Source organism: Aquila chrysaetos, chromosome 25 (assembly GCF_900496995.4).
Source record: "Aquila chrysaetos chrysaetos chromosome 25, bAquChr1.4, whole genome shotgun sequence".
Taxonomy (NCBI): Eukaryota; Metazoa; Chordata; class Aves; order Accipitriformes; family Accipitridae; genus Aquila; species Aquila chrysaetos.
In genome coordinates this window covers 4,314,167-4,337,017 of record NC_044028.1, presented here as the reverse complement: position 1 = coordinate 4,337,017, position 22,851 = coordinate 4,314,167, and the positions used below count along the sequence as shown (strand labels likewise).

At 42.2% G+C, this 22,851-nt stretch overlaps 1 protein-coding gene across 5 annotated transcripts in view; it reads right to left on the bottom strand.

The window, feature by feature from the left end:
- SMURF1 (SMAD specific E3 ubiquitin protein ligase 1) overlaps positions 1-21,659 on the bottom strand; it is a 47,582-nt gene extending 25,923 nt beyond the window's left edge. For 4 of the 5 annotated variants that reach the window (XM_041120271.1, XM_041120272.1, XM_041120273.1 and 1 more), the window contains exon 1: positions 18,221-18,326. In XM_041120271.1, the coding sequence (XP_040976205.1) occupies positions 18,221-18,311 (91 nt within the window). In that variant the 5' untranslated portion in view covers positions 18,312-18,326. Of the gene's footprint in view, positions 1-18,220; positions 18,327-21,400 lie in introns of those variants that run through there. The other variant, XM_030001770.2, reaches the window with a different exon arrangement.
- Between the last annotated feature and the right edge of the window lie 1,192 nt (positions 21,660-22,851).

The following is a 22,851-nucleotide window of genomic DNA, read 5'->3' as shown; positions in this document are numbered from 1 at the left end:
GAGACCATGTGCAACACAAGACCAGTAAAGCAAGTTTAAGAATGAACTGACTGAGATGTAAAACTTGGAGAAACACTAAGATTTATGGAATAGGTTCAAGAACTTTGCAGGGATGAAAAAGGGAGATCAATAGGAAGCTGAATGAATGCTGATGTACAGAATCAGAGAAAGGCACACAAATCAGAGAGGTGGAAATAAGCATTATCCAATTATCCCTCATACTAACTGTTCTTTCTTTTCTTCCCCCTCTGCTCACCCATAACAAATGCCTGATATAAAGGCTACCTCCCAGATTAAATCTTTCATTAAATCCTAGCTATTACATCAGTTTTCTTACGACTCTGCTATGCCTTCCTCTAATCCAGGCCAAGAACCTTCTCATATTCTCTATATAGTCTCCTATTTCCTAGATAGACATAAAACCCAAGAATCCCCAACTGCTTGAGTCTTACAGACATGCCCTCAGCCCAGCCTCAGCTCCAAAAGCAGAAGCTGCCCATGGGATTTATTTGCCCCATGTACCATGTGGCAAATTCCAGCTACATTAAGTTCCTATTTCTCACTCAAATGGTACCTCCAGGGGCTTTTTTTTTTTAAAAAAAAAAGTTTATTTTTTAGGGCAAACATTTCATAACCTGCTGCTTCACCACCTTCAGTTATTTATTCTTCTTGGCTCTGCAGAGACTGCAAAGCTGTAAAGAACACAGCCAGAGATGCTGGGGCAAGAGTGAGACCGTAACTGATGAAGACTCCTCTGTCATCAAGAAGATGCCCTTGAAGCACTGTCCTCCCTCACATCCTTGCACCTTTTCTTTGCAGATTGTCTCCCAACACGTTCAAAGCACAACCACTTTCTTTGACAACTGGAATTCAAGAGGTAAGTCAATTATTACTATTGCCATTTTACACTCTCAAAAACACCCTATCAATTACACAGTCTTACCGGAGAAAATGTTAACAGAACATAAAGTCATTTATATTGACTGTATGGTTTTTAAAACTCAGTCCTCCACCCCCACCAACACATCTGCCAGAACCACAACCAAGTGGAATAATAATTTTGTAGAGAGAGAGGGATTTACCAAATTCAGTCAAGTTTTTCCTTTGTTAAAGTGTCCACAAATGGTCTCCCAACTCTCTGAAAACAGAGTATACACTCGGGCTTCAGCTATAGTATCAGGTTCTCTATATGCTAGTAAGAAATAGAAATATCTGGAAAGAACTCAAAATTTCTGTTAAAACTACACAGAATAGTATCTTGTTCTCAGGGCAAATACAATCCCTCAGCTGACAGCGAAACAAAACAATTTCAATCACAAAATTCCTACTGGAAATACAAAATGGCATTTTACATTTACTCTACACTTCATTGTGCAAGTTATAGTTACTGGGGTCAACAATTCTGGATTTCTTCCCTTACATCTCTTGTATCTCCAACCACGTGCACTTGCATTGAATAATTCATATTTTCAAGCAAGTAGTGTCTATCAAGATAGGCTTATCTGCACAGCTTGCACATACTTGTGTTCACATTTTGTGCTGTGCGACATCATCGCCATAATGAAGTTAAAAACACACCACAAAACTATGTGGCTCAATTTTCTTAAATTACATTAAAACTAAGGAATAAATCTACACTGAAGTCTTAATACTTAGCTTTTATAGTTACCCAAGCACTGAAAAAGCATCTGGAAAAAAATTCCTAAAGCATGAAAAACATGTTCCTCCACCCACATGCACTCATAACTCAGATTCCAAACTGAATTTTACTAAGATTGCCAAAAATATTTTGCACTTTTAACACTTGGAGTTTTCAAAGCACCTTTTTCAAATCCCTACAAATGTCAATACCTAACAGGACCATATACTCAATCTAACATTGCTCACAACAGGTTCCAGGCAGAGCTGGGGATCAAGCTCAAACCTAGCCCTTCTCCTATACTCCCAGTAAACAAAAGGCCCTTTCTAGAAATACTGTCCAATTCTTCAGACATATAGATTTGTTTCCCTGCAAAATGCTAGACAAACAACAGTGAATTACTAATCAAATATAGAAAAAAACCCCCAACCCAAACACTCTAGATATTACTTAGGCAGAAATAACACATAGTTGACACTCCTATAACAGAGAATGAGAGCCCCTGTGCAGCACAGTCTACTGCTCAGTCAGCATTTAATTTCGGTGTGTTTCATATAACGCGTCTCTGATCTCCGCTTTCGTAAGTTAAATGTATAAAGCGTTAAACACCTTATTTTCATTACCAAAAAGAAGCTTATAAGGACTCTCCTGTGCAGCTGATCATTTGCTTACTAATTCAGTACATAAAAGGCTTTTCCAATAAATATTATGTTCAGTATAAACCACAGAAATTTAGATTCCCCTTCTTCCCAGATATTCTCTATGGGGCTACCCACACCACTACTACAACTATACGTTTTATAACCAGTCTGTGAGACTCAAGTTACAAGTACATTTCTGTATTAACAGCAGCTTTTCTTCCCCCACAAACATCATCCAATTAATGGACTTGGAGCTTTTACAAGACATTAATTTCCTAAGTCCGTGAGGAAAACCTGCACAACTGCTCTCTGCTGCTTTATAAAGGAGGAAAAAGTACAGGACAAGAGACCAAAACCAGAAGCAACACATTTGTGGATGCTTACCATATACCTAGAATTAGTAGAAAGCCCAAGCAATCAGACCAATTAAAACAGATCCAGCCTTGGGTCCTGTCCACGGAGCAAAACATTTTTGAAATGACAGGAACAGAACACACAACTTTTGTACTTTCTAACCCAGTATTATCTCCAGCTCTCTTCATATACATATTGTCTTGGCTCAAAATAATCTGCTTGTTTTGCAGAAAGCAGGAAAAAAAAGACTGACCTGCCACTGCAAACATGTAAAACCTGTGAAAGCAGAAACCTCAGTATTGAAAATCTTGGCAAAGGCTGACTAGATACAGACAAGCAACTTTTCAATAGAAACACTGAATTTCTGTCAAACAGTAAAAGGTCTAAAACTTCCAAGCTAAAGCGAAGCAGATTTTTCAGTTGAATACCTAAAACATATGTTTTGTATCTCCAAAGAGTGGCTGGTATTTACATCCCTTCACATACAGGTAGTGTCAATATTTCAACAAAGCAATTTGAATGTTAAACACTATTGTAAAGGAGGAAAAACAAATGCAATTTAACACATCTCAATTTAAGAACTGAGATTTGTTTTTCCAGAACCAGTATTTCACTTCTTTGATATCTTACTGCAATTAAATAAGGTACAAAATCAACTTTATAGGAACAAAAGTTTCCAATGGGGACATTTTAATAAACAGTACAAAATTAATGTCTGGTTTTCATCAAGCTCTAAGTAGATTGCTTAAAAGCAAGAACATTGTTATTTAAAAAATGAATGGCGTTAAGTTATGTGTAAGTTGTAAACTATGTAAACTATTAGTTCATCCCATGAGGGCTTAAATGTATCAGTAGAAGAGTTTTAGTTAAACAACTCACATGGAACATTGCCTTAAAGTTAAATATACAGGTTTGGCTCTGGCCAAAGTAGGACTGCTCAACTCAGTGTTAAACTAAAGCTGCGCTGTGAACCAAGAACAGGAAGCTGGCAAGAGAATTGCTTAGGTGACCTAGGACACTGCTGATGTTGAAATTAACTGCCAGCAAAATGGGGAAAAAAAAAAAATCTTTAAAAATATTGAAAATAAGAAACAACATATTTTGCCAGAGTAATTTTTAGAAGTTGCAGTTAAATGTATAAAACACTGATGACCACCATGGTCACAATATTCAAGAATCCACGTTTTCGTTCATTCTGAAACATTCAAGTGAAGAATCTCCAATACAGAAATTCCACAAAAAAAAGAAATTTAGCCTATAGAATATTAGGTACATAAAAAGAACAAGCCTCAAGAAAAACAGTGCACTGGGTTTAAGTTGTTTTAGTAAAACTCAGACACATTTCGCATTTAATAACTGGACAATCTTACAACATGCAGTTGCTAGAAATGTACTGTAAAGAGTAGCACTTACCAAGCACCTCTTCTAGCATTACTGACAACTTCAGCAACTGCTGCCAGCACAAATTCCAACAGGTACTGGATGACTTTTCAAGAGGCACAGTAAACACCCCAAATTTTTTTGCAAGTAAATGAAAAGCATTCTTTCTTTCAAACAAGGCAGCAGTACGATATCATTGCTTTAAAACCACATACCTAAGGTTAACAAATTACTTACAAAGTTTCCCTAATTTCTAGTGCATCTAGTTGTTTTCCATGCTTGTATTTTAACTGAGGTATGCCAAGTGCGTTTTGCCATGTTTGGATAGAAACATAAAAAGCCTCAAGTCTTGTCAGATAAAGCTTTTCAAAGCTATGGGCCTCACTGCCAAAGAAACTTTTTCATGCTCCCTCAGCTTTTGCCTTCTTTATTAGCAGATCTGTCGTTCGTTTTGCAGTAAGCATGATAACAAACAGATGAGATAGAGTAGTACTTTCTGAAGAGACTGAGAGCAAGCTCAGATTTAAAAAATTGGGGCAGTGAAAGTCAATATTCAGTGAAGAGTTAACAGTGTACAAAAGCCTAGAGCAATGAGTTCATTTTGTTCTAGGCTACTTAGTGAATGGACAGCCAAAAATTGAACCAGCTGGAATTCATTCAGAAGTAGTTCTTTCTTCCCGTAGCTCCCCAGGCTGTCATTATCAACCTGAGGATAACAAACATACAGATCTTCAAGATCGAGTTGGTGCTGGAAAGAAGTGGCATAGCCTAATAGCCCATAATAAATGAAGTTTTGATCCTAACTTGGATCTTAGTACTGAGGTATAAATGCTTTTGGTCTCCTGTGGGGAAAAGCGTAAGAATTGCCCAAGCTAGATGGAATTAAAACATTCTACTGACTTCTCTTCTTGATGACTACCTTGTTACCAGCTCTTGTACATGTAGTATTTAGTGAACAGTTTTAACCTATTCTTTTGCTGGGTTTCAGCTGCTGTCAATACAGAATAGACAGTATAGATTACTGAAAGGGGAAGACCGCATTTGTTTTAAAAATACTCAGTCAAGTAAAGCTATTACCGCAAAAAAAAGCCAGAGTTGTTCAAAATAGCACTTGGATACCTTGCTGTAGCAAATCAGTACTAAAGAGGAGGTGAGCAGTTTTATTTGTTGCACACAACTGACACCGTTATGTTGAGAAAGGAGCAGGGGTTCACATAAAGGACAATCCAGTATTTTTTCCAAGTCCATTCAGCTGGGCTGAGCAGAGCTTGGTCATTGGTATGGGCACAGCCACCCCACGATCGGCACGGAGGAGGATTGCCCTTGCAGCAGCTGCCGTCAGACCGGTGTTCTGCAGGAACACGAACCACAGGCCTGTTACAGCAACTCTGCGTACTGACATTGGGCAAAATACAGCCACGCATCTATTTTTGTCTTCATTACCATTTCATATTCAAATTATATCCATCAGGTTCCAGACGATTCAAGAGGCACATGCAAAAAACTGGAAAAAAGACAGCTTAACTGTCCCGGTAAAATTTAAAAAATAATTCAGGCTGATTAAGTGCTTAGCTACAAAAAGGGAAAAATTTCCAATACAAAAACTAAAATAAAGGTGCAAAGTTTAAATTCAGGAAGAGGAAAGAAAACTTGTGTTCACCCAAATTAATTTCTTGGCAACACTTCTGATTTTGAGTAAAGTACATCAGCTCTTTTAGAATATTGTTTTTAATTCTTGGAAATTTTCAACTCTAAAATCTTCAGTAGTTTGTTTTGTGATTATTCAGGCAGTTATAATCCCTTTCAACATCCACCCAAGATGTTACAAATCGCTCTCCGCTTTCTTTATGTGTTTTTTTTTTTTTCATTTTTTTCAGAGAGCTCTGCTTAAACCTTCCTTGTTTACAAACGAAAAAACCACAGTAAGCCCCAAATGCACGACTGTATTTGTGAAGGGCACCGATGCTAAAAGGTGAGCAGCGATGCTGGATACCTGCCAGTCAATAAGCTCGTCTCGGCTTATTAGCCTGGGCCCCGCGCCAGCACTGCTGAGCTCGCAGGGGGTGCGTGTGACAGCGGTGGCACCAGTTAATGGGGAAGGAGGGGGGCTGTGCGTGGGTATGTGCGGGAATAAGGAAGCTGTGGCAGAGGGGAAAGGAGAACGGGACAGAAACCAGGCTTGTTCCAAAAAAAGACTGCAATTACAGAGATATTAATAACTTTTGGAAGCCAAATTTTTATCATTCATTCACCTACTTTTGTTCTTTCTATTAACCCCAGTACAGAATCACTATTTTCTTCTATAGGACATTTGTGCATTGGTTGCAGGAAAAACATCCCTACGTAACAAACTTTCTGAGAAATTAGTACAAAAGCTTTTATGTAGAGAAAAAAAACCCACCCTGATTTAATAACCAGCCCTATTTAAAAGCTACAATAAGAGAATGATGCATAAAAGACTTTTTTTGCTGCTGCTGCTGCTGTTATACGGCAAGTCTTGTCTACAAGGAGCACATACACACACTCTCTACAATCCACCTAATCATGTATTAGTCACACAAGTGGTAAATCCCTAAAAGCACTTTGGCTCGGGTCATGCAAATGCTGGATGAACCAAGTTACATCAGTTCTCATCTGATTTCCAAGCAATGAGATGCATGTGACTGCTGCTCTGCCCGAGGAAATGTGGGTCAATACGTGTGCATCCTACTGCTGAATTTGCACGCTCTCTAGGGACTTGCAGCAGTGTGACTCAGGAGCACCGGGCTGTCTGCAGGCGCACGCTGCACATATATTAATATTATCGCTGCTCCTTGCTGGTGCGTTCACACTACACCGCCAGTCGTCTGTAACGGATCTTCAAGGAGTCCAGCACACATACAGCAAAATACTCTGTCTCTCTTACAGCCATGCTCCATCTAAAATGTTAAAATGATTTAGAAGGCTGACAGGCACATCGCATGACAGTAGCCATTGAAAGGAAATGTCTTCCTTCAGAAATAATTAATCACCCGTTGTGTTTGAGTATAAACATCCAGATCTAACAGGCATGTGTTTCTCTCAGCTGAGCAGCAGCGAGATGGACAATCAAAAACCGCTACTGCTTCAGAGCTGGCAGTTGTGCTGCTCGCTTGCTCGGAGCGGTATTCCTCCCCGAGACATGCTCTAGCTGGATGTGGTTAACCAATAACCTCACGTTAGCACCCCCTCCTTCCAAACACGATTTCCAATTAGTATCAAAGTTTAGCAGATCCATGTTATATCAGTGTCATCGCTCTCTTACACAAGCAAAGCCATCCTCTGCACTTTAGGTATTTTAAACGAAATGTCTAATTCTTGTGTGACCTACGTGAAGGCACAAAACTGAGAGCTGAATAGCACCAAACAAGATTCATGAAAAGGAGGCTTTTATTCAGAATAAAGCTGTATCAGCCTATGTGTTACTCCCTTGTTCTAATTATATAGGACAGCATCTATTTAAACTGCCAAGTTAATGACTTCAAATTTGATCAATAGTCTCTGTTTATTCAGCCCAGTGCTACTGACAGTCACCAGGGATGAACGACAAAACAAACAGACTGGTCAGAGCTAATCTATGGTTGAGCAAGAAAAACCAATCCGCGACAGCAAATATCCTTCGATTTAGTCGGAAGGTGGGGAGGGAGGTCTGTTGCCTATGGACATTGACACAGTCCCTTTCCTTCATGCCCATAAAACATTTATCCACATTATTCTGCTAACAACCAACTCATGAGCTGAGTGAGCTCAAGCAGAACTAACATCATGGATACAGAGTGACTCCAACCCTTATCCTGTACCATCTAGCTATGTTAAATATTTCCATTTGTTTTCAGATTAAGTGTGGTAGAACATGACAAGAACAGGAGGACGTCACTAAGCCTTTGGATCGTAAGCAGTGACTTCCCTCATTGTCACCGAACCCGCTAAGGAAGGAAATTTCCTTTGGAGCAGCTTCAAGAAAGGCTGGAACCATCTTCTTGAAAGCAGGATGAAAAACGTCCTTGAGTAAATCTCCTGCCAAAAGATGCTAAGAATGTTTTAGTTATAGACTGGCTTCAGAGAGCAAAATAAAAATAGAGTTTAGAATGAAAACAGATAACATACAGCATGCGTGTAGCATTCTAAGATTTTTTTTTAAAATTAAAAAAATAAACACTTTCATTGCAAAGTCAGTTTCTCAGCAGTAGCTTAACAGCAACATATGTGGACCTCCCCCACAGCCCTGGCAGTTTTTTTTAAGAACAACTTGCAAACTACTCAATAAAGGAAACCCCCTTTCTAATCCCAAGTGAATCCACAGTCACAAAGGCTGGGATCTTGATGAAAATGTTTCAGTGCATTATTCTGACCAGGATGTTTGGTTACAATTTTCTCAACATTATACATTCATCACTTTGCCTGCAACAGCAACTGTTTGCTGTTTTCCTTGTACAAAATGTCAGTGTCCATTACATCAATAAATTATAATCCCACTACTGCTCTGAGATACCTCTATCAGAGGTACTATATAAATAAACTGGAGCTGGAACGAAAAGATACCATGCCTCTTCCTATACAACCTTAATGTATGTGTTTCATGTTCAGACATAAGATTTTATGCAAGTGACACCACTTGGCTGCAGGATCCTGCAACAAAAAATATGAAGGAAGTTCTCTTAAACAAAAAGTTCTTTATCAAACTACTATATTAACACATCCAAGATCCAAAATTTAATATCTAAAAAAAACAATACATGAGGACAGCTGGTTCAGTCAAAGCCTAAGACATTTGCTTTCCATTTTAAATTGATTAAATAGATTCAATACATTACATTTCGCACGGATGGTTAACAGTGCTAATATTGCAGATAAAATGAAATGCTGTATGAAGAAAATTCTCACTAGGGCTAGGTCTCACTGGATACATTACTTGTTCTCACAGTAATTTAGTATAACGGAGGCCTAACAGTTTCACCGAGCAGGATTACAAAAAACATTTCTTCACAGTTCATGACACAGAAGCTCCCAGAAATATCTATTTCTTCACTACCTTCTCAACACAGGGAATGCACCTGAAAACAGGCTAACACTTGCTTTGTGGGAACCATAAAATATTTGTTTGGTTTGTTTTTTTTAAGAAGGTGATTTCTATTTATCAAATAGTCGAGATATTAAAAGCAAGCCTTTTACTTGCATTCATATCACTAACAGGACTCGCACACCTAGGAATCTGATATTGTCCAAATACTGAATGACAAACGACTAGATAGAACCAAAAGAGAGCAAAATTTAATAAACAATTTTCATAAGAGAAAAACCTTTAAACACCATTTCACTCCTTACTAAAATAAGCTATGTGGCACTAATTTGAAGTGATAGTGCTGTTCTTTTAATTAAAAAATGCCAGTAGGAGGTTGATGCATTGGCTGATGCTGTAAGCGACGTGCTCACAGGACACAGATGAATCTTTGTGTAAGGAATTAGCACACAATTTCATCTGGATTAAAAAGCAAAACAAACCCCCTAAGTCAAAACAAACATACAGGGAGTGTTATTACAGGTGCTTGATAAAGTCATCTGGATGTTTCTCTTGGAGAATGTTGATAAGTTCTGGGGGAAAATAAACCCCAAAACCAAACCACTCTCGGTGTAGTTGTGCAACTAGGAGTTTAATTCATGAAGTCTGATTTACCTATAGGTGTGTGGTGGACTTAATACACGTATGTCCTTCCCCTTCGTACCTCAGAGCTCCTCTCCCACTCTCCCAGGTTGCTCCTTCCACATCTCCTGTCCACACAGCTGGGGCTGGGACTGGGCACCCCTCCTTGCCCCCTCTGGCAGCTCCAGTGGACCACGGGAGGGGGGATTTGTTCTACCAAGCTACTCGTCTCCAGGAGTCTTGGAGACCTGGTACGCTTAACATCTCTGCCCTTATCAAGTTTGACTGAAACCAGATGAAGAGCCAAAAATAAGTTAGAGGAGAATGACAAGCGCGATCCCTTTTTCAGCCTGGTAATTTTTCAGTCTGGAAAGAAGATTAAGCTTGTCCCATAAGTTTATCCATCAGCCTGATGGTCAACTAAGGCAGCACCATCTCCCAAATTCTGTAGACAGCTTTCGTGTACCAGGTTTAACTGCTGATTTGTGAAACCACCGAAAGCCTAGAAAACCAATTAATATCAGCTTTCCAGCCTAGAAGAAATCCCTGCAAAAATATTTGCTGGATCCTTTTCCCCTTGGTCTTGCAACATCTTAATTCCACCACCCCAGAAGAGGCTGGCAGCCACGACCAGGACCTCCTGCACGAGTCTTTGGTTGCTGCTATCATAAAAAAAGAGCTCTACATAGGCATCTGGAAGCATGACCATCCATAAAACTGGCAGCTGCTCCACTTGATACAGCCTCCCTAGTGAAGAAACATCACAGAAACAAGCAGGACATTTTGTCTTTACTTGGTATACAGACTATCAAAGAGAAGTCAATTTATCCAAAGGCTTCTAGTGTATTTACTCACCACTCCTACAATGACTATTTCAATCACGTTTACACTACCAGCATCATCTCAAACATCACAGATTAATCTGCTCCCTTCTGGTGTTTCAAAGTCTGTTTTCTCTCTGCACACTTGTAGGATTTACATCCTAAGGCAATGGTAAAAAAACCCTGGTACTACTTTCCAACCAGGCTTTGTTTTCTTTCCCCTCCCTACCCCTTCTATCAAAAATAGTTCTCATCTATGCTCTAGTTCAATTTGAAAGTAGCATATGCAGACTTGATAAGCATCCTGCGAAGGAAATGCCTTGAATTGCAGACTACTTACAACACATTTTCCCATGCAACTTTTTATAAAACCCATTTGATGGCTGGTTTGCTAATTTCTATTGAAGTTTATCAAAACACTATTTGTAGACTAGTCAAATTACTTCTGTGATTAAGCAAACAAAAAAACCCCTAAAAAACTGCCACCACTGTGACTGCAAGTCCAAGCCAAGCTGTTGGATTAATACTGAAGTATTATTTATCCTGTTACCAGACAGACCTTTAACGTTGAGAAAGTATTTAATTTTAAACTAAATAACACAACACAGAAAAGCGCCCATTTACATGTTTCATTTGCCTAAGTCTCCTAGACCATGTAAAAGCACTACTAATAAGAGCTGGTGACAGCGCAATTATTGGAACTGATTACATTACCCTAAGCAGATCTAGGGGTTGCACACTGGTGTCGGTCTGGCCAACTGACTCTCATACCTGTGCTCATTTATCGTGCTGTAGCAGATACATCTAATTAATAAGTCTTGAAAAAAGTCTATTAACATTTAATTCCCTAAAAATCTTGGAAAGAAGGACTAAAAGATGTAGGTGCTCCTATTATGGCATATTAGCTGTATACGAAGCATACCATATTTTAGTTAATTATTGCACAATATGCAGAAGTCAGTCCTACAAAAAGCCAGACATTTATTCCTATAGCCTATTTACAGTACTAAATTTAATGTTGGATTATTTAATGAATTATAGCGCATCTAGGAAAAGGTGCAGGGGCAGAGATTTAAACCCGAGTGTGGTTACATCACACAACTTGGTTACATCACACAACTACCAAGATGAACAGAGTCATTAAAGCGTAAAAGCTCACAGTTTGGACCCGTTCTCTGACTCCAGTACATTCACAGGCTGATGGACCACACCATGATTCAAACAGTTGTGCCACTCGCTGGCACCTACTAGCTCCCTAACTTCACTTATGCCTTTTAACCTTATCTCACCTTATTTCAGCACTCATCTGTGAAAGGGGGACCTCAACACAAGTATTTTCACTCTGGTTTAAAAACAATGTCAGGAGTGGGTTAAACGCATCAGCAGATCACAGCATAAAAATGCTTCAAGTAAGAAATAGCTGGGAGATGAGAAATTACGTACGCAGAAATTCTCTGCAAATTCCAAAAGCAAATTCCCAACACTTCAGGTATTTTGTTTTTCTTTTTCCACCAAGCCATTTCTGTTCTCTCTGATCTGTTATTTAGTAGGGTGTTTACAGACACATGAAATACAAACAGGCCCATCGTAGTACTTAGCATGACAGCTACCTGCTGCTTGGAATTTCTACTATATATGATGCTGAAGTAAATGTCATTTCAAGAGCCCAGAAAATTCACCCAATTTTTCTTTCAAAGGCTGACATCAGACCTTTAGCTTACATTTACCTACTTGATTCCAAACCCAAAGTTTACCAAATCTAACAGATTCTCTTCCCATTAACGCTAAACAAGCTTTTTTCAACAATGGGGTATCTGCTAATTAGACTTCTACTTCTAGAATATGACACCTCTGCATTTTAATTCTGAGTTTAAACTGAAGTTCCCACATGCTTAGAAAAACATCTGCACATGCAAAAAAAAAAAAACCAAAACCAAAAAAAACCCAAGCCAAAACTTATCAGCTGCAAGGATAAAAAACAAGGCTTCCCCTGGAAGTATATCAATCACTGCAAGTCTGAATCAAATTGAAATTCCTTGCTTTTCTAAATTCTGCACTTGTGTAGTCAAAAAACGATGTTAAAGCAACAGCACATTCCATACACTCAGTTAATTTTCATATGCAGTCTGGACTACTTTTTTTTCTTTTGCTCTTCAGGAAAATGGAGCACATGCATTTCAAAAGATGTTTACTTTTCAATAAACTTTTCAGGTCATACACCCTATGTACTAGAAGATGTAAAAACACTGACCACAGGGACTGAATTTTCTGCTGTAATGTCTGGTTTGCTTTGGGGATGCAATACAGACCACATTCGGGGTGTGAGAAAGAAAAGTCAGGACCATGAAAAAAGAGAGTTCAGACTGATGTTAGTAGTTGCCTTGAATTCAAAATAAATAAAAAGGCAACTATCTTCAATGGGTTTTTAACTTTTATTTTAAAGGAGAAAAATACAAAGGAGAGCTTTTCATATACTGTCCTGGAAACTAGGGAGATTAATTAGAAGAATAGACTTTTACACATGCAAATTTAATTTGCCATTTTGTGAAGTAAACAAGAGATGGAAACTTCAAATTGATAAGAACATACGCATTTTATTTTAGTCAAACCATCAGAGGAAATAGGCTGATTTTTATGAAAGACAAAAATGCAAACATATGAAAAGGTCAGAGAAAATGCTATTCCTCCTAATTCACTCATACAAAAATGCCATTTTACTCCCAATAATACAATGTATCTAGAAAGACCTCATCAACCTGAGGAAAAAAGATTGCATCCTATTGAAAATATTTCTTTACCTACTACTTGTTGTAGAAGCAAAAACTGTAAAAGCAAAAACTATTGCAAGAGAAAGATAATACCAGGTTATCTACGAAAGAAAGAGAAACAAATTTTATTTTCTTCAGCGGAGCTTCTTTGCAATCAGTTGGGAAAGAAACATCTACCATTCAAAAGAACCAACCATGGCTAAAATTGCACATTAGTGAGGACATTCAGGGACACATAATATTCCTGGAGAGTTCTAGTGGTCAATAATACTTGAAGTTAATAGCATGGTTTAACATCGCCCTTTATTCCTAAATGGGCTGCTGTATATTCTTACAAGAGCATCAGGAACCAAAGTGTAAAACACAAAGCTATTACAAACACCTAATTCCACAGGATTTTCCATCACTTCTTATGGTCATAACAGCACGATTTAGGATTATGAGCTTAACCCATTTGAACTGCTTCATCACACAACAGCCAACGTAAAGGGCTGGTGCTCACCGGGACGCAATGTGGAGTCCATCCTCTGCCCATGACAATTCCCTCCAGCTGTGGCGGAGGTGAGCACAGCTGGAAGGCGGAGCAGCCTGCAGCACCACGCAGTCACTGGGGGGATTGTGCATTATTTTTGCATTACTCCCACACAATAATGGATTGTTTTACCCACAAACAGATGAACAAACCTTCCATTTAAATACTTTCTGTTAAATTGTATTAGTATGCGTAATAGTGTCCCTATCCTCAAAAAAACCCAGGCAAGAGGATTTTTCATGGGGGAGGGGAAGAAGAGTAAACGAGTAAACCATGCTCTGCCAGCTTTATCTATCTATGCTGTGAATTGGGTAGCCTTGGGGATTTTTGCCTGCTGTGCTTAGTGTCCTTGACAACAAGCCAGTTTGAATTTTGGCCTTTAACTTGACAAAAATGACTTACTGAAGAGGAAGGCATCAAGCTATTACAGCCCTGTGGAGAGATTCTTTCTAAAACAGCATGCATGCTTATTCTGCCAATTCAACTAGAGTATCGTCAAATTTATCATCCAGCTCCTATACCCCCAAATATTCCCAATGTATTGCCAGTTCATAAGAGAATATTTGAAAGAAAAACCGTCAACATTTTTTGCTATGTCCTCCCATTGCATTTTAAGACTCTCACAAAGAAAGATAGAGATGGAAAACAGAAAAATATCCCCTGGGAACCTCTCTCAGAAATTACTTAATTTCCCTTCAAAGACATGTGAAACAAAGTTTAAAAACATGTAGCATCTTAACCTGTTACGGACCTACTGACTCTCCTTTAGCAAACATATGTGCCGGTTTCTTCCTATATTACATTAATACTTAAATAAATATTTTGTAAATTGATATATACTAATAAACAAGCTCTAGCAAAGCTTGCTGCATGGTTTAAGAAATCACTACTCTCACTTCTGTTTTTCTCTCCCAAAATCAACTCCCAACAGAAGGCAACACATGCACACACCTCAGCTTTTCAAAGTCCAGCATCTTAGTTTAAATTCTTGAGCAAGACTTACAGTGGGAAGCTGAATTTGTACTGAAGCAGCTGAAGTATGAGCACAGGTTTTCTTCCACCAGTTTCCCCATGGTGGGTGACAAATTTTTGGCAATGGGGGTCAGCAGACTAGCAAGGAAATAACATCTTGAGTTACTGCAGCAGTATCTGCAGGAACTCATTTGTAAGCACCCGAAACATCACAATCTAAGAGCAGCGCAGCTTCCTCTGCATAGCCATAACATGAGTGCTCAATGTCGACTACCCGCATGCTTAACTTCAAGCTTTCCAACGTACATGCTAAAGAAGGCGAGATGATATCAAGGTAAAGAAAGCTGGAAGTCAATCTACTGTAGTGCTGTCCTCACCGTCAAAAGAGGAGGCATCCTGGCATTGGCAAAAGCATCGAGGACTATACGTGAAACCTCGACACAGACGTACCCTAAAAACTAAACAGAACCACAACAGGAGGAACGACATGGTGGTTGTCAACAAGTATCTCGAGACTCAAGATCTCACCAACTCCTTTCTCCTCCTGCAACTGCTGCTATAGGAAAGAACAAACCATTTTCAGAAACAGCTTGTTTCACTCTGGGAGAATAAATCAGCATCAGTTTTCATGAAAAATATCAAAGCGCTAACACAGGTAAAAGCTTTCAATGATATTCCAGAATGTGGTCCTTTTCACAGTAATATTTTGACCATTTCCAGAGGAATCATAATGGAAAAACATAACGAAAGAGATTCAATTCCTAATTTAGAGAAAAAGATGGCAGATGGAACTGTCTTTTCTAGCCTTTTTTTTTTTTAACATTCTCTTCACTCAAGTCTTAAATGAGTTGCTCTGCTGTGTACATCCCTAAACTTCACAAGTATACTACACCAACCAATTTAACCGCGTCTTTTCCAAACCACTCTGCCTTATCGCGCTACCTGAACCAACATGGCCCAAACCAACAAGGCAGCCAAGTGAGTAGTTAAGTCTAGAACCATAAATAGCAGCAAGTAATGTAACCAGATTAATCCAACTTTAAGCACATCCACTGGACTTGCTTCAAGTTGGGCAGCAATCCAGGTAAACCTCCAAAACACACACACGGATGGTATTTCCATACAGTACTTCTTCATTCTGTGACCCACCAAGCACACCTCCAGCCAGCTACAGAAACAACCGAGGGGTCTCGTTTGTCTGTATTTACAGTGGCAGTTTTAGCAGCCTCTGAGTTGCTGTCAGTAAGAGGTCAGCTACCCAGCACATATAATATGGTGGTATAAAATCAACTTCCTCGCTGAGAAACTGGAAACACTGCTCATGTTACCCAGAATTGATGCTTAATTTTGCAACGCAAAGAGAAAGTATGATGCTACAAAATTTTAGAAATGTGATAAAGCCATTTAAGGAAATAGATGAGAAAACTGTTCTTAGACTGCTGGGTAGTATGGAATAAAGAAGAAATCATTAAGTAACTGCACAACCACATCCCAAATTGCATTTCTTTATATGAAGACATTCAGTTTGAGAAAAGAAAGTTTCAAGTTAGGAATAAAGTAGTTATTGTTTCTACTTTCCCTGCCTGAGGGGGATATTCAAACAAACTCCTTTTGGAGATTTAATTTACTTCCACTAGGACAATGGTGCTGGCACAGCTTTGACTTACTGGGAGAAACAAAAAAGGAGACTCGCTACCCATAGCCTGCCCAGAGGAAAAGATTGCTCTTTGGATTCCCACTCCGGCAGCCCAAAGATGCCAGCTGGCCGCCTGCAAAGGCTGCGCTCTCCACTTCCCCCCATGAAAGCAAGATTTTTTTTTTTTTTGTTAAAGTCCCCATAGTTATATGCCCCAAGCCTCTTTGCTATCCCTATCCAAGGGGCTCCGAACAGCCACAAATCTACCTTCATGAAAACGCTACTACTTCATAACACAAATGAGGAAGAGAGGCAGAGAGAGATTAAGCGCCTTGCTCAGCATCGCACAGGAAATCTGCGGCAAAGCTCAGCGTCGAGTTCCAGCCCAGCGCTCGAACCACAACCAGGCAACCCGCTCCCAGAAGACGTGGAGTAGAGAAAATCCTTACGAGAAGAAAATAACGAGACATAGATTTCGACATACTCCCAGATTACCATGCAAAATAAATTTGGAGCTACTAAACTGCCACTTCCCACTGTGCTCCCCCCATTGCACAAAACCGGCTCAATGTTAAATTCCAAATGCCACGGCGGGCTGGGCTGAGCGGCCAGCCGTTTCTGCCTTCTTGCACCAGCGCTCTTAGCCTGCAACCCGTAGTCTTTCTAATGTATGACCATAAACTTACAGACAGCCTATGAAGTATTTACGATGTCTGTCTGATATAGAGATCCTTACACAGATATTCATTGTTTCTGAACACTGGACATAAAACTGCCCAGGTCACCAATATTAGTGTTGCTATTGATCAGTCAGTTAACTTTCATGACTAATGTATTGATCAACGCAGCAAAGGGAAGCAAAACATACTGACGTTTGTGACACATTTTAACCTATGCCTTTGTAACAATCCTATGCGAACACTGCTCTTAAGGTAATGTAGTATTTTGTTTTCTACTTGAAGTCGCTGTCTTCTTTTATGTATTCCTTAAATTACAAATGCATATCTGCAAAAAGACCCGAAGCCACCCATTTACCAGCTACTAAGTGGTCAGGTTTTGTAGATGGGACTTCCCTAAACAGTGCTGACTACAGTGAACTGAAAGTGGCGTTCAGGATACTTGTCTGCATCACCTCTTTCTCTTTCTTTGCCACTGCTAAGCACTACCACCTTTCCTACAGGAATCAAATTTGTCACCTACAAATCCCCTCTGACTCTTCCTCTCACCTCACAGAAACCGCCCGCTTCCTCATCATCTTCCTCACTCCTCCCCAATGCTTCCAACACTGCACTTTCCTCCCCCTCACACCTGGGAGGACTCTCACCTATACCCTCCCTCCAAAACTGCAACAACAACCACCAGCAGCCCAGCATCTTCCCAGGCCACGTCTGCCAAAAAGAAAAACATTTTTACACTCTTGAGTACTCTGAACCTCGCTAAGCGAGATGCTTGGAGACGATTATTTGTATTCTCCTGTTATACCAACTCCTGCTTTTCTGTTAAAGAAACTGGTTTTGCCATCAGCCCTTGACACAGCCACCTGACCTTATACATGAGATTGTTCCCCCTTCCTGCTCCATCTATGAAGTGATCCATAAAGTTTAAACTAATGCGTTTTCCTTCCCAATCTTTTCTCAGTTCCACAATGGTACCAGAAGCCAGCCAGCTTTTACCACCTCAGCTGAGACACTGCTGAAAAAGCCAGTACCGATGAAGCCAGAACACAACTTGCAGCTTTTTTTGGTAGAAAAGTTACATGTTTAGTCCACTTCTTCACAGCCTTTCCAATTCCATCTGCAACCTTCGCCTGCAAGCTACCTGGAATAGGAACGTCTCCGATACCCAGCACAGTGAGACTGCAGTTTTCACGAGTACTTCTGGGTGATATAACAGTATGAGCAAGATGCATGTAAGCCTTGGAGATGATGAACCCTTTGGAACTTCCCCAGGGAGCAGCAACTGCAGCAGCAAACAAAGGTTTCAGAGAAGTACATCAGTAAAAAAAGGGACACGTGCTCCGCAAAGGTCCCCTGGCCTGTGGATTGTGTTCCTCCCTTACCCAGCAGATCCCGAGCAGACTTTTCAAGCACCTGTACTCACAATATCACTTTATTATTTCCATCCCTGTTTTGACAATTCCGCCACTGTTGCACTACCCCGATGACAGTACAGATACAAAGAGTCTGTGTTAGACTTAACAATAGGTTTTACCTTACTTTGCCTAGAACTGCTCCAACCGGCAAGAGACAAGGCCATGAATATCTCCGGCTCCTACATCACCAGCAGTGGTGAAAGCGCCAATGGAAATAAGAGGAACGGGCTTTTGGAGAAACTGAGATACGACGAGAGATTAGCATGTTTGAGATCCATCGGACACAAAGGCATTTTAACCCACCATCCAACTTACTTGCTGATATTGGGCTTTTTAATGTATTTCTAAACAGGATGCGTTGTTTGCCTTTTTAGTTCATTACGATTTGTATCAGAATAGGACCGACACCATTCTGCATAAGCTGGAAGATCATTTCTGATAATCATCACAGGATGCAGAACTTTTAGATATATTCACGTAAATAAAATAATCCCAACACGCTGCTAATACAAATACCTTTCCAACATACAAGAAAAAAATTATGTCTTTAAGCATGAAAGATTCTACCACCATTCGCTTCCCATTTACAAAGTAATGCTCACAGGCATCTTCAGACTAAGTGGTATTTACACAGCTATTTTGAGTAGTGCAAAATGTAAATGGTTTCTAATCATAGGAAACACAATGCAGGTAGTAAATCATAACAGAAGAGGTCCTCTGTCTTGATTTAAATCTGCTCAAATCTCTCAATAGCAAAACAGATGAGGAAACAAAAGCCACGCTAGCTACAGCTATTTGAAACAGGTAAGTCAGCACACTAGTCTCCAGCGAAGCCAGGAATACAGCATTGCCTAACGATTCTAAAGCTAAACCTCTCCCAAAGCAATTTATTTTTTGATGAAATACAGCAATTTTTGTCACACCACCCAGGTTTCCTGCTTGTAAAAACAGAAGATGTGTTTGAGCAAGCAGGAGATTTCTTCAATATAGTTAAAAAAGAAGAGGGGAAAAAAAAAAAAAAATCCATGAAGTTGCTCAATAAACTGAAACTTCAGTCTCTTCCAGAAAATGTTCTCAGCTAGGAGAGAAGACAGTGCATGCTAAAAGTAAAAAAGCATTTTGATGCAGCGTTCATCCTTTAAAATTAAAACTAACAGCTTCTCTCTGTTATTTAAATTATATCCTCCAGCTCAGAATAAGGGCTATGACCACGGCGTAAGTTACTTAACTCACAACATTTTTATTGACTGACTTGCATAAAAATAAGCCACATTAATGACTGAGTTGACATTTAGTATACATCACCACAAAACTAATTTCAGATCAAACATCATCCATACAACCTAAAAATATTTTCAGCCTTCTCACGTCCAAGAAAAGGATTTTCAGATTTACATTATCCTCACAAACTTTGGTCCTCTAAAGCACAAGCAGTGCAGTATCAAAAACAGGATTAAAAGAAAACCAGGATTTTTTTTGAAGAGCTGATTCTGATTGATTGCGTTGTATGCCAGAAGCAAGTTAACCTGTAACTGAAGTTTAACTAGGGCCGTTTTCTCATTATTTGACAATGTTTTATGCACCCACAGAAACAGCTCTATATAGATCAATGCCAGTGACTCGGAGTAGCACCGTGGCTCCTTCAGCCCCAGAGACCTTCAAGCATCCACCTGTTGCCTTTGAAAGGCTGGACTGGACCTTATTTATTAATAATTCACGCAGCAGTCTCAAGAAGCAGAAACTGTGTCTCTTCCCATTAAAGAAGCAGTCTCGGCATCGACCGGAGCAGCTTCCAGAAGATTTAAGCCAGGTCTTTGAGGGTGCAGCATAAGTTGGCTTATCCACACGTACACCCTCGCAGAGGCCTCATAAGGAGGCACAACGCGCACCGCTTCTGGTGTCACCTCTCGCTCGGGGAAGGAACTTCAAAAGTTGAATGCACAATTTGCCAGGCGAGACCAAGTTGCAAGGAAGGAGGAAAAAAAAAAAAACAAAACCCCAAACACTAAAAAAGCAACTAAATGCACGTTTTGTCAGCAACTGAGTCCTCCGTGGTACACGGGAGACTGGGGGGGTTTATTAACTAAAGCGAAGCAAGGCAAATTACGAAAGGCTTCGCTGAAAGCCAGTCTGTGGGAGAGGTGGCCCTGGAAACCCTCCTGGGGAAGGGTGCTGGGGAGACCCCAGGAAGGGGCAGGGTGGCCTGGCTTGCTGGAATGGGGTGGGTGGGGGTTTACAGAAGGACACACCCCCCCCCCCTAAAGTGGAAGGTGCAGAAAAGACTGCAGGAAGGAGCGAGGTGCTCTGGCTTGCTGGAAGGGGGGGACACAAGGATCATCCCCCCACAGGGAAGGTGCAGAAGAGACCCCAGGAAGGGGCATGGTGCTGTGGGGGGGGGTGGATGTGTGTGTGTCACAGGGACCCCCCCCACGGGGGAAGGTGCAGAAGAGACCCCAGAAGGGACAGGGTGCCCTGGCCTGCTGGAAGGAGAGGGGGAGACAGGGACACCCCCTCCTCAAAAAGCCCCCCCCCCCCCAATTTATGTCAGCCCAAGAGGGCCAAAGCAGCTGGTGGAGTCCACACTTGGGGGGAAGGGGGGGGGGGGCAGGGAAAAAAATATAAATAAATAAGAATTAAGAAAGGCTCCGCTGGGCCACAGAGGTGGAAGCGGGACTGAAAAAAAAACCACAAAACCGGCGGATAAAAGTTAAGTAACGATCGGAGGTCGGTCGCGGCCTCCCCCCCCTCCGCCCTGGGCCCGGTCTCCCCTCCCCTCACGCCGTCAGGCCGGGGAGGGGGCGGCAGCCCCCTCCCCGGCCTGACGGCGTGAGGGGAGGGGAGACCGGGCCCCAGGAGAGGTGGGGGGGGGCCCACAGATATACCCAACGTCGCCGCCGCCCCGTTACCTGTGAGGCGGATCTTGATGCTGGAACCGTTCCGGCGTGTACCGGGATTCGACATCGCGCCGGGAAACGGCGGCAACGCCGAGATCAGCCGGCAGCCCTAAGCACCGACCTCCCCATGCGGACTAGCCCGTTCGTTTCGATGCCGTTAATCTCCGGCCTCCCCGTTCCGCCGCTCGCCTCAGTCACCGTCGTCGCCGCCGCCGCCGCCGCCACAGACCGACGCGCCCGCCCGGCCCGGCCCGGCCGCGGAGAAGCGCGCTGGCCACGCCCACACCCCCCCCGCCCAGCGTACGACGGGAGGGTGGTGACGTCAGCGCGCGGCGCGGTGCGGCTACACCGAGCCGCCATCATGGGAAGGTCGGAGGGTGGGTGGGACGCATGCGCAGGAGGATCACGCTTTGAGGGGAGTGGTGTAGCGCCCCCTGGCGGCGGGGCGGGGGAGGGTGTCGGGGGTGACATGGCGGGGGGGGGTGACAGAGGGTGAATAGGGGGGCACGGGGGTGGCATGGAAGGTGAATAAGGGGGCCTGGGGGTGGAATGGAGGGTGTATCAGCGTTCCCAGGGGTGCAGGGGGGTGGCGTGGGGGGTGTACAGGGCTGGCATGGAAGGTGGCATAGCTGTGGCACGGAGGGTATTTAGGGGTGCATGGGGGGGCAACATGCAGGGTGGCGTTGGAGTGGCGTGGAGGGCGAATAGAGGTGCGTGGGGCGGCATGGGGGGTGTACAGGAGTGCGTGGGGTGACATGGCACTCGGGGTGGCGTGGCGGGGGAAGAGGGGTGCCACGGAAGATCTCAGAGGGGTGACCTGGCTGTGGCAGGGAAGGTGGCAAGGGAACGGGTATGAATGTGCGTGCGTCAAGCGCGTGGGGTCTGGGAGCAACGCTCACAGCCCTGGGCAGCTTGGGACCACTGGCGCAGCCCCCAGGACCCGCTCTGGACGGTCCCCATGTCCCCCCACCTTGCAGGATAACAGCCACAACTTCAGGTGCTGCTGCCCGCCAGCTCCGCCGTGCCCCATCCCTCCATCCTTCTCCTGACCCAACCCCCACTACTGGTTTATGAACTGCCAAAAAAAACCCCCAAAGTATCCCACAAACCAGCCCTCCCGCTCCCACCAGAAATGAAATCGTATTCAATGGAAAAAAATCCCTAAATCCAGAACCCCTCCAGAGGCACGAGCATCCTCCCGGCTCCCTGTACGGAGGCAAACCTCGGGGCCAGCCTTGCTTCACGCCGAGCAGCTGAGGCTGGGCTGTCTGCTCTGGTGCGTGCCGAGGGTACCCGCGGGCCGGCACAAGTAATAAATACCTGGCTTTTATTTCTTTGCTCTCCCCACCCCTTCCCAGGGGCAAGAGGAGGAAAAAGCCTTTCCCCATAAATTCCAGGGAGAAAGCAAAATAGCAATGGGAAAGAGGGGAAAGCCTCAAGGGTTTATGGCCAAGCATCAGGTG